Source organism: Orcinus orca, chromosome 16, assembly GCF_937001465.1.
Source record: "Orcinus orca chromosome 16, mOrcOrc1.1, whole genome shotgun sequence".
Lineage (NCBI taxonomy): Eukaryota > Metazoa > Chordata > Mammalia > Artiodactyla > Delphinidae > Orcinus > Orcinus orca.
Genome location: NC_064574.1, coordinates 55,028,440 through 55,041,544, shown reverse-complemented (window position 1 = coordinate 55,041,544; position 13,105 = coordinate 55,028,440). Strand labels below are relative to the sequence as shown.

The 13,105-nt window shown below is 41.2% G+C and overlaps 1 protein-coding gene across 14 annotated transcripts in view; it reads right to left on the bottom strand.

Annotated features, from left to right (window-relative positions):
* The window catches only part of RBFOX1 (RNA binding fox-1 homolog 1), a 2,185,863-nt gene that overhangs the window by 924,273 nt on the left and 1,248,485 nt on the right, over nucleotides 1–13,105 (bottom strand). For all 14 annotated transcript variants that reach the window (XM_033428861.2, XM_049699911.1, XM_049699912.1 and 11 more), the window contains one exon: nucleotides 686–733. In XM_033428861.2, coding sequence (XP_033284752.1) covers nucleotides 686–733 — 48 coding nt within the window. The remainder of the gene's footprint in view (nucleotides 1–685; nucleotides 734–13,105) is intronic.

The window sequence follows — 13,105 nt, the reverse complement described above, 5'->3', positions numbered from 1 at the left end:
AGGGAGAACGAAAATATTAAAGTGAAGAACAATTGTCTAGCAGTTGCATTTCCTGAGGGGGTCCACACCAAGTGTAACAAGAAGATAAACGGGGGAAAACTTTAAAATATGCAGGAAACGACCTCCCTTTCCTGCCCCCCCGCCCGGCAAAACATCATGTGAACAAATTTATATCATAGAAAGTCACTGCTCATGTGACTGTGTCATGATGGAAATCAGGACAGGCTCTTTATCAAGCCAAAGGGTATAGATCAGATATATTTTTCAGGATACACCCTGAAAAGCCCAAGAGTATGTATTCTGTAATATATGCAATGTTCTATAATTCTATGTAGTATGTGGCATATTATATATAATAATCACCCATAAGATTCAACTAAAATGTGAAACGAGTTAAGGATAAACGAGCTATTTTCCTGAAAAGAAGCAAACGACTAAGATAAAAATCAACACTAACTTTTTAACACAATTACATTATGCCATCTTCATTGAAGTTATCAGGTCTAACACAGATTGCGAAGATAAAAAAAACAGCCATTTAAAAATATGATTGTCTTCAAGTGATACCAGCACATGAATCACCTTTGCAAGCCGTCGTCCAGTAAGGCACGCCTTAAACAGCTGGGTTTAAATCACAGAGTTTTCGTTTTGCTTGAAACCAAAAAGATGAAAAATATTGACTTACCTTTCTGTCCTCTATTTCCACACAGGTATTGCAGTCTACTTTGATATCCTGAGAGGAGGAGAAAAGAAAGAGAAAGGACAGGAGTCAGACTTATGGCCAGAGAATGTTCAGTGGTGTCGTTGAAATGCCCTTTAAAATAATAAAGAGCTCACGCTCTTAACGGCTGCTTCTCGAGCCACTGCTCTTTATAGCGCTTTTTAGAAGTGTATGCCCTGGTGTTTGCGTTAGAGACATATGGATGTCATAACTAAGCTTTATTACATGCAGGTGTGGGGTGAAGGCAAACACTGTGGATCAGAGGCCACAACAAAGAGAAGCTGATGGCTCATAAAATAATATGCCCCCAGACACCTTTGCTCACATCAGCAGAGGCTGCCCTTAACTGGACTTAATTTCTCTCTCCCATTCCAGATCTGGGATAGTCAAATCTATCTCCCTTCAACTCAAAGACATCACTGTCTACTTTTTATCCTTCCCTCCATCCATCCATCCATCCGTCCATCTATCCATCCATCATCCATCCACATTTATCACATACCTACTTTGTATTCAGTTTTTTCTTGTTGCTTTGGAATGTAAAGGTGAAAGAAAAACCAAAAAAAAAGATGATTTCAACCCTCAAGAAACTCCCCAGTCAGACAACATGGCAGATACACACACAAGCAATTGTGATATTTATTTACTCATTCAAAAGACAGGCATTCAGCACCTATTGCTTGCTTCCACATATGTGTGATATGATACAGTATTTGTCTTTCTCTGTCTTATTTATTTCACTAAGCATGATTTTCTCTAGGTCCATCCATGTTGTTGCAAATGGCATTATCTCATTCTTTTTCCTGGCTGAGTAATATTCCATTGTATATATGTACCACATCTTCTTTATCCATTCATCTGCTGATGGACACTTAGGTTGCTCCCATGTCTTGGCTATTGTGAAGAGTGCTGCTATGAACATTGGGGTGCATGTATCTTTTTGAATTAGTGTTTCTGGTTTTTTTCTGGGTATATACCCAGGAGTGGAATTACTAGATCATATGATAGTTCTATTTTCAGTTTTTTGAGGACCCTCCATGCTGTTCTCCATAGTGGTTGCACCAACTTACATTCCCACCAACAGTGTAGAGGGTTCCTTCTTCTCCACAACCTCACCAACATTTGTTATTTGTAGATTTTTTGATGATGGCCATTCTGACAGGTGTGAGCTGATAACTCACTGTGGGTCACACAGAGCTTAAATCTACACCTGGAAGGGACACCTGACACCAGGCACTTTCTATCCTTTTCAGGTGATTTTATTTTATTTAAGTCAAGAGGGTTGGTCAGTCTGGATACTGCAGGCCACATGTCTCAGCCTTTTCCTTGCTGTGGAAATGGAGAATCATCTAATGCAAGAATACCCAGAGAAGAAGTACAGCTGGGATTCTCCAAGTGTGGTCTCCACACCAGCAGCAGCAGCACCACCTGTGTATTCTTGGGCCCCATCCCAGACCTAGTGAATCTGAATCTCTGGGGCGGGGACAGTTCAGTCCTTGCATCAGACTCCCTCCCTGAAAGTGCGGCTCTCCCATCCAATAGCTGGAGAGCCTTAGGCAAGTGACTTCACCTTTCAAAGCCTCAGTTCCCTCATCTGTAACATCGAGGCAGTATGAGAAACTGGCCCTTCAAAGAGGGGTCTCCCCCACCAGCAACCAGGGTATCATCCGGGAGCTTGTTAAATGCAGCATCTCAGGCCCCACCCCAGAGATCCTGAATCAGAGCCCACATTTTAATAAGTGTTACGGATAGAATGTTCATGTCCCCCAGACGCATAGGATGAAGCTCTTAAACCCAAGGTGGCTATATCTGGAGATGGGCCTCTAAAAATGTAATTAAGGTTAAATGAGGTCATAAGGAGGGGACCCTGATCTGATAGGATTAGTACCCTTATAAGAAGGGACACCAGAGAGTTTGTCTGATCTCTCTACACCCAAGCACCGAGAAAAGGCCACATGTGGACACAGAGAGAAGGTGCTGTCTGTTAGTCAGGAAGACAGCGCTCACCAGAACTCAAGCGTGCTACCACCCTGATCTTAGATTTCCAGCCTCCAGAACTGGGAGAAAATAAATTTCAGTTGTTTAAGCCCCAGTCTGCAGTATTCTGCTATGGCAGCCCCAGAAGATTAAGACCAGTTCCCGGATGACTGTAAGGTACAGTCATAGGACTCATGATTTTCTCACTCAAACTCCTAATTAATGGCTGTGATCTCTGACTGACCTTTGCACATGGAGACAGCGAAGTGTCCCTACCACTTACTCAGAACTCTTTGAATTCGTCCTCTAAAGAACATGAAGAGAAAGTAGAGATTAATTTGGTATGGGAGTGATGAAAGCGTGGATTGTTTTCAAGCTAGGAGATGCCATCTAGAAACAAGGTAGGAAAAAGCAGTTCCCTGTCTGTTTGATGCCATTCTGACCATGGGAAGCACGCATTTTCTTTCCTTCCTTGAGTGAAAATATGTTGAGTTTGCAAGGATGAGTCCAGATCCGACTTTGACTTACCCACGCAGAAATGGCAGGTGTTAATCAACTAACGAACGAATCAATAAACCCAAGGCAGGTTTTTGTTTTTTAACCTGCCACTGAGGACCCACACAAGGGGCAGGAAACACCCATCTGGCAGGATCCAATCTCTTGCCATTTCCCGAAGATTATTCAATTTATTCTTGTCAGGATTAATTTCCTAAACCCACGCTGGATTTTTTATTTAGGTGATACTGTTGGTTTGTCATCTGCTGCAGAATGACTCTGGAGGCACCCCAGGGGACATGCACTTGCTTCTGAACAATGTTGGACTCAAATTGGAAAAATGTCACTCTGGCAGGAACAAATCATTGTTCGGATCACTCCACGGAAAGCAGGTGTCTGCAGCTGGGCTCCGACCTGACCTTTTCCAAACCAGAGGAGTCGAGTAAGTACTTCGCTTGGAGAACAGCTCAACTACTTAAGAGTTAAGTATGAATTTGGAGTCCTGGACTCATCACCAAGCAATCAATTTCCTTAGAGGAGTCAGCCATGCTCCTTTCTGTAGCTGGAAAACCCTGAACAGTGATCAACTGCCAAAGTATATGGAAACCCGCACACGCTATGGAGTCATGCTACTTGGGTCCATATCACTGGGCTCTACCAGCGGTGCCTCAGCTTCTCCATCTGTAAAATAAAGGTAATAATCATAACAGCTGCCTCGTTTGTTGTGAGGCATATCGACAAGGGTCTTAGCTTACGCCAAGCCATCGAGAAACGTTAGCTGTCGTTGATGGCAACCCCCAAAAGTCTCTGGGAGACCCAGTTCTGAGTGGAGTACTGAGAACTTTAAAAGCAGTTCTATTTTTAAAGTTTTCTCCCCCAAGGCTTCTGACATCTCTCTCTGGCTTTCAGACATCAAAGCACGTGCGTGTCTGTTCTTTTCAGAAGCTGTTTCATCTCCCAAGAGACCTTTCTTTTCTTCTGCGCTTTGTGTGTCGGTTCTTTCTGATGATTTTTATAGGTCAGGGTTATTTCTGCCCACAATGCGGGGGCACCATCATCCTGGATCGTGGATCTGTATCATTCACAGCTCTGAAGAGCCCAGAAGGTAAAGGTCCCCATGAACAGGTGGAGGGAAATGTCCACCAATGAGATTCCAGAGGCCTCGGAAGATTTAGAAGCTAGGAGCCTATAACGGGTTGAATAGTTTCCCCAAAAGATATGCCCATGTCCTAACCACTGGAACCTGTGAATGGGACCTTATTTGGAAATAGCGTCTTTGAGGAGGTAATTAACGATCTTGAGATGAGATCGTCCTGGGCTATCTGTATGGGTCCTAAATCCAATGACAAGCACCCTTTTAAGAGACAGAGATGGGACTACCCTGGCGGTCCTGTGGTTGAGACTTCACCTTCCAATGCAGAGGGTACCGGTTTGATCCCTGGTCAGGGAGCTAGGATCCCACCTGCCTCGCGGCCAAAAGACCAAAACATAAAACAGAAGCAATATTATAACAAATTCAATAAAGACTTAAAAAAAAAAAATGGTCCACATCAAAAAAATCTTAAAAGAAAAAAGACGGAGAGACGAGAAGCCCATGTAAAGACAGAGGCCGAGACGGGAGTGACGCAGCCACAAGCCTGGAGCCCCCAGAAGCTGGAAGAGGTAGGAGGGATCCTCCCCTAGAGCCTTCTGAGGGAGCACGGCCCTGCTGACAACAGTCCTGCTGTTACGCCCATGGTCCCTTGTGTTTTCAGAGGACAGTCCCTGGAACTGTCCTAAAATTAATGATTTTAGTTACCAATACTGGAAGGGCAAAGGAAAGAAAAGATCAGTGTCCTGATGTTTGATGTAAGAGTTAAGTAAGGCTAATGTATTTCTGACACGCCATTGTTCTCTTGGACTCAGATACAAAGTCCCAGAGTGTTTCAACGGGAATACCTGCAGCTTACGTCATCTCTTGGGAGCTGGGGGAAACGCAGCTAAAGTTTCACCTAACAAGTCCAACTAGGGCTTATGATCAACTACTCTTACTGAGGGAAGAAATCCAAGTGTTTTGAGCTTCCTTTTCAAACCGAAGATAAACACTCCGGCGAGACAGTTTATAACATTAAGAAACAGTACATTTCGTCATCACACTCCAAAAAAGAACTCAAAAGTGCATTTTAAATTCTTAATCAATGTTATATGGGGTGGGGGGAGGAAGAATAATTTCCCCTCTACCTTCCTAGGTTCTTGGCTGAAACCCCCCTGTAATAAAGACAGATAAGGAGAGGAAAAGAAATAGAAGTTTAATAACATGTTTGCCCCCTGTACACGGGGGCATGTGCATACACATGGGCCAGAAATGGCCCATCCACCACGTCTAGTAGCGTCTCCAGCTAAAGATAAAAGATGCTGGGCGGGGGAGGCCGGTCATGGGTGGTGACCAGGAAAAGCACAGTAAACAAGGGTATGGTTGGGATGTAGCTCTAAGTCCTTGCCTTCTCCATGGATAAGAGTTTCTAGAGACTTGGAGCCCTCCTTCTCTACAGAGAGGGAGACACCTTTACAAATGGAGATTTTCCTTCTCAATGTAAATTTCCCTCACAAAAGGGCAACTTCTACTCTGTTTTCAGAGATTCTCCAGTATCATTAGCCTCTCAAAAATAGCCATCCCCTAACAATCCTTCTGCCAAAGAAGCATATCTTGGGGTGTCATATTCTGCTCCCCTTCAGTGATAAATGGTTTCTCTCTTTTTTTTAATACTTCACTTTTTTATTATTTTTTAAATTTTATTATTTTGTGTGTGTGTGTTAGTTTCTGCTTTATAACAAAGTGAATCAGCTATACATATACATATATCCCCATATCTCTTCCCTCTTACAGCTCCCTCCCTGCCACCCTCCCTATCCCACCCCTCTAGGTGGTCACAAAGCACCAAGCTGATCTCCCTGTGCTATGTGGCTGCTTCCCACTAAGTATCGGTTTTACATTTGGTAGTGTATATGGGTCTATGCCACTCTCTCACTTTGTCCCAGCTTACCCTTCCCCCTTCCCATGTCCTCAAGTCCATTCTTTAGTAGGTCTGTGTCTTTATTCCCATCCTGCCCCTAGGTTCTTCATGACCTTTATTTTTTTAAGATTCCATATATATGTGTTAGCATACAGTATTTGTTTTTCTCTTTCTGACTCACTTCACTCTGTAAGACAGACTCTAGGTCCATCCACCTTACTACAAATAACTCAATTTTGTTTCTTTTTATGGCTGAGTAATATTCCATTGTATATATGGGCCACCTCTTCTTTATCCATTCATCTGTCCATGGACACTTGGGTTGCTTCCATGTCCTGGCTATTGTAAATAGAGCTGCAATGAACATTGGGGTACATGACTCTTTGAATTATGGTTTTCTCAGGGTATATGCCTGTAGTGGGATTTCTGGGTTGTATGGTAGTTCTATTTGTAGTTTTTTAAGGGACCTCTGGTTCCCTTTTCAATAGCAATTTTTCTGATAGTTTGGACACTTATATTTCTTATTGTTCTGAGCATTACAATTACTTCTAATTTAAAACAAACCAACCAATGTGAGTTGAGAGTCTAGAATTTAGAACATTATCTGTGATTTATTGCATCCTGAGTCTTTAATTTTTTTGACCTTCACAAAGGCTCAGACTCTGAAAATAACTACAAGCCATAAGGACCACTGGCCCAATGTTTCCATTTTGAAGATGAAAAAAAAAAAAAAAAAAAAGAAAAACAGTATCTAAGAGAGAGAGAAAGTAGGGAATTGGCTTTGATAGTTAATGTTATAAGAGGGATTGAAATCCATCTGGTCTACCTACTATGTATTTTAGGCTTTCCCCAATACCCTATATTGTCCTGGAATCTGAGTATTTAGATCAATGTTCTAAATTTAATTGCCTTATTTAAGGGTAATTATTCTGCCCAACTTTTTTAAAAGTTCAGTAACTGTGTAGTCTTGCAACAAGAGTTGGTGCAAATGTGACATCATGTGTGCCTTTAAGCTGAATTCTTCAGTCTGTGTCCACTCAACTCCAAGGACTAAGATTCAAATAAGGTCACTTGATACATGAAGAATAGTATACAAGGTCTGCACTGACATATTTCACGCACTTCATAACATCTTCATTCACAAATTTGCTCAGCCCCTGCAATACCATACATGGCCAGCAGATGGTAGCAAATAACAATGAAAAATATCAAAAGCTCGAAGCAATATCTTAGAACATCCAATTCATCGGGTCTGTAAACTTGAAATATCACAGTCTTTCTGCTCCCTCAAAATTTGTCTCAAATGACTATGTTTTAATTAATAAGCCTTAATTACTTACCAGGAATGTGATCATTTGAGGAGGCATTTTATTAGTTTGTATCTAAGGTTGAGCAGGACGGAGTTCCCTGTTTCCAGGTACAGGATATTCTGAAAACACTAAGGTTTCAATCTAAACACTAAGGTTTCAATCTAAACCTAAGGAAGGCTGAGAATTTAAGAGCTATTTCTCCTGAAATGATACAAATGGCAAAAAATGTATGTAAACTAACCAAAATCTAAACATAAATCCATTCAACCAAGAGAGTAGTCTAGTTGGCTAGGTCAGAAAGCAATGGTTTTAACTTTATAAATGTTTGGAGGAATTTTAAGGAGGAGGGGGGGATATTTTCCTTGAGGGGTGGGGAGTAGCAGGAAAGATGATAAAACTATTTTCCAACCCAGGTTTTATGCAAATAAAGATAGCAGGGCATTCATCTTAGAATTTTTCACTTCTTTTTTGGAGAATTACACCCTCAGCCCCATGAATTACTTTGTTCTCTTCACGTCACGTTCTTTGCAGCTTGATTATCAGGGGATGCGAGCAAGCTGGCAGCAGCCAGGGCTGCTGGCTCAGCACAATTAAATTTGATACTGAGGAAGGCAGCCCCCTCTCAGGTAGGAGCAATATGTCACAGAGGTGAGCTCAAACTAAGGGTCTGTTTGCAAATAAGAGCTATGCATCGGCATCACAGCAGGAGTTTAATGAGAGCGCTTTTAATTAACTGTAAAAGTAATTACCCATATTAGATGGAAATCGCGCTTGTTTTTACATGAGGTGAATAATTTCAGTGCAGCTTTTAAGAATACTACTTCTGGAGGAGCTGTCAGCTGCAAACTCTCAACAAGAATGATTAAAAACAGTATCGAGAGGAACCAAGATGGCGGAGTAGAAGGACGTGCTCTCACTCCCTCTTGCGAGGACACCAGAATCACAACTAGCTGCTGGACAATCATCCACAGGAAGACACTGGAACTCACCAGAAAAGACACCCCACATCCAAAGACAAAGGAGAAGCCACAATGAGACGGTGGGAGGGGTGCAATCACAGTAAAGTCAAATCCCATAACTGCTGGTTGGGTGACTCACAAACTGGAGAACACTTATACCCCAGAAGTCCACCCACTGGAGTGAAGGTCCTGAGCCCCACGTCAGGCTTCCCAACCTGGGGGTCCGGCAACAGAAGGAGGAACTCCTAGACAATCAGACTTCGAAGGATAGCGGGATTTGATTGCAGGACTTCGACAGGACTGGGGGAAACAGAGACTCCACTCTTGGAGGGTACACACAAAGTAGTGTGCCCACTGGGACCCAGGGGAAGGAGCAGTGACTCCATAGAAACTGAACCAGACATAACCTGCTAGTGTTGGAGGGTCTCCTGCAGAGGCGGGGGGGGGGGGGGGTGGGGGGTGGGGTGGGGTGGGGGGGTGGGGTGGGGGTGGGGGTGGCTGTGGCTCACCGTAGGGACAAGGACACTGGCAACAGAAGTTCTGGGAAATACTCCTTTGTGTGAGCCCTCCCAGAGTCTGTCATTGGCCCCACCAAAGAGCCCAGGAAGGCTCCAGTGCTGGGTTGCCTCAGGCCAAACAAGCAACAGGGAGGGAACCCATCCCCACCCATCAGCAGTTAAGTGGATTAAACTTTAACTGAGCTCTGCCCAGCAGAGCAACAGTCAGCTCTACCCACCACCAGTTCCTCCCATCAGGAAGCATACACAAGCCTCTTAGATAGCCTCATCCACCAGAGGGCAGACAGCAGAAGCAAGAAGAACTACAATCCTTCAGCCTGTGGAACAAAAACCACATTCACAGAAAGATAGACAAGATGAAAAGGCAGAGGACTATGCACCAGACAAAGGAACAAGATAAAACCCCAGAAAAACAACTAAATGAAGTGGAGATAGGCAACCTTCTAGAAAAAGAATTCAGAATAATGGTAGTGAAGATGATCCAGGACCTCAGAAAAAGAATGGAGGCAAAGATCGAGAAGATGCAAGAAATGTTTAACAAAGACCCTGAAGAATTAAAGAACAAACAAACAGAAATGAACAATACAATAACTGAAATGAAAACTACACTAGAAGGAATCAATAGCAGAATAACTGAGGCAGAAGAACGGATAAGTGACCTGGAAGACAGAATGGTGGAATTCACTGCCACGGAACAGAATAAAGAAGAAAGAATGAAAAGAAATGAAGACAGCCTAAGAGACCTCTGGGACAACATTAAACGCAACAACATTCGTATTATAGGGGTCCCAGAAGGAGTAGAGAGAGAGAAAGGACCCAAGAAAATAGTTGAAGAGATTATAGTTGAAAACTTCCCTAACATGGGAAAGGAAAGAGCCACCCAAGTCCAGGAAGAGCAGAGAGTCCCATACAGAATAAACCCAAGGAGAAACACACCGAGACACATAGTAATCAAACTGGCAAAAATTAAAGACAAAGAAAAATTATTGAAAGCAGCAAGGGAAAAACGGCAAATAACATACAAGAGAACTCCCATAAGGTAAATAGCTGATTTCTCAGCAGAAACTCTGTAAGCCAGAAGGGAGTGGCATGATATACTTAAAGTGATGAAAGGGGAGAACCTACAACCAAGATTACTCTACCCGGCAAGGATCTCATTCAGATTCGATGGAGAAATCAAAAGCTTTACAGACAAGCAAAAGCTAAGAGAATTCAGCACCACCAAACCAGCTCTACAACAAATGTTAAAGGAACTTCTCTAAGTAGGAAACACAAGAGAAGAAAAGGACCTACAAAAACAAACCCAAAACAATTAAGAAAATGGTCATAGGAACATACATATCGATAATTACCTTAAACGTGAATGGATTAAATGCTCCAACCAAAAGACACAGGCTTGCTGAATGGATACAAAAACAAGACCCACATATATGCTGTCTACAAGAGACCCACTTCAGACCTAGGGACACATACAGACTGAAAGTGAGAGAATGGAAAAAGATAGTCCATGCAAATGGAAATCAAAAGAAAGCTGGAGTAGCAATACTCATATCAGAAAAAATAGACTTTAAAATAAAGAATGTTACAAGAGACAACAAAGGACACCACATAATGATCAAGGGATCAATCCAAGAAGAATATATAACAATTATAAATATATATGCACCCAACATAGGAGCACCTCAATACATAAGGCAACTGCTAACAGCTCTAAAAGAGGAAATCGACAGTAACACAATAATAATGGGGGGATAATAATAATGGGGGACTTTAACACCTCACTTACACCAATGGACAGATCAACCAAAATGAAAATCAATAAGGAAACAGAAGCTTTAAATGACACAACAGACCAGATAAATTTAATCGATATTTATAGCACTTTCCATCCCAAAACAGCAGATTACACTTTCTTCTCAAGTGTGCACAGAATGTTCTCCAGGATAGATCACATCTTGGGTCACAAATCAAGCCCAGTAAATTTAAGAAAACTGACATCATATCAAGCATCTTTCCTGACCACAACGCTATGAGATTAGAAATGAATTACAGGGGGAAAAACGTAAAAAACACAAACACATGGTGGCTAAACAATACGTTACTAAATAACCAAGAGATCATTGAGGAAATCAAAAAAGAAATCAAAAAATACCTACAGACAAATAACAATGAAAACACCACGATCCAAAACCTATGGGACGCAGCAAAAGCAGTTCTAAGAAAGAAGTTTATAGCTAAGAAGCTACCTCAAGAAACAAGAAAAATCTCAAATAAACAATCTAACCTTACACCTAAGGGAACTAGAGAAAGAAGAACAAACAAAACCCAAAGTTAACAGATGGAAAGAAATCATAAAGATCAGAGCAGAAATAAATGAAATAGAAACAAAGAAAACTACAGCAAATATCAATAAAACTAAAAGCTGGTTCTTTGAGAAGATAAACAAAATTGATAAACCTTTAGCCACACTCATCAAGGAAAAGAGGGAGAGGACTCAAATCAATAAAATTAGAAATGAAAAAGGAGAAGTTACAACAGACACCGCAGAAACACAAAGCATCCTAAGAGACTACTACAAGCACCTCTATGCCAATAAAATGGACAACCTGGAAGAAATGGACAAATTCTTAGAAAAGTATAACCTTCCAAGACTGAACCAGGAAGAAACAGAAAATATGAACAGACTAATCACAAGTAATGAAATTGAAATTGTGATTAAAAATCTTCCAATAAACAAAAGTCCAGGACCAGATGGCTTCACAGGTGAATTCTATCAAACATTTAGAGAAGAGCTAACACCCATCCTTCTGAACTCCTCCAAAAAATTGCAGAGGAACACTCCCAAACTCATTCTATGAGGTCACCATCACCCTGATACCAAAACCAGACAAAGACACTACAAAAAAAGAAAATTATAGACCAATATCACTGATGAATATAGATGCAAAAATCCTCAACAAAATACTAGCAAACAGAATCCAACAGCACATTAAAAGGATCATACACCATGATCAAGTGGGACTTATTCCAGGGATGCAAGAATTCTTCAATATATGCAAATCAATCAATGTGACCCACCATATTAACAAACTGAAGAATAAAAACCATACGATCATCTCAATAGATGCAGAAAAAGCTTTTGACAAAATTCAACACCCATTTATGATAAAAACTCTCCAGAGTGTGGGCATAGAGGGAACCTACCTCAACATAATAAAGGCCATATATGACAAACCCACAGCAAACATCATTCTCAATGGTGAAAAACTGAAAGCATTTCCTCTAAGAATAGGAACAAGACAAGGATGTCCACTCTCACCACTATTATTCAACATAGTTTTGGAAGTCCTAGCCACGGCAATCAGAGAAGAAAAAGGAATAGAAATTGGAAAAGAAGAAATAAAACTGTCACTGTTTGCAGATGACATAATACTATACATAGAGAATCCTAAAGATGCTACCAGAAAACTACTGGAGCTAATCAATGAATTTGGTAAAGTTGCAGGATACAAAATTAATGCACAGAAATCTCTTGCATTCCTATACACTAATGATGAAAAATCTGAAAGAGAAATTAAGGAAACACTCCCATTTACCATTGCAACAAAAAGAATAAAATACCTAGGAATAAACTTACCTAGGGAGAAAAAAGACCTGTATGCAGAAAACTATAAGACACTGATGAAAGAAGTTAAAGATGATACCAACAGATGGAGAGATATACCATGTTCTTGGATTGGAAGAATCAATATTGTGAAAATGACTATACTACCCAAAGCAATTTACAGATTCAATGCAATCCCTATCAAATTACCAATGGCATTTTTCACAGAACTAGAACAAAAAACCTTGAAATTTGTATAGAGACACAGAAGACCCCAAATAGCCAAAGCAGTCTTGAGGGAAAAAAACGGAGCGGGAGGAATCAGACTCCCTGACTTCAGACTATACTGCAAAGCTCCAGTAATCAAGACAATATGGTACTGGCACAAAAACAGAAACATAGATCAATGGAACCAGATAGAAAGCCCAGAGATAAACCCACACACCTATGGTCAACTAATCTATGACAAAGGAGGCAAGGATATACAATGGAGAAAAGACAGTCTCTTCAATAAGTGGTGCTGAGAAA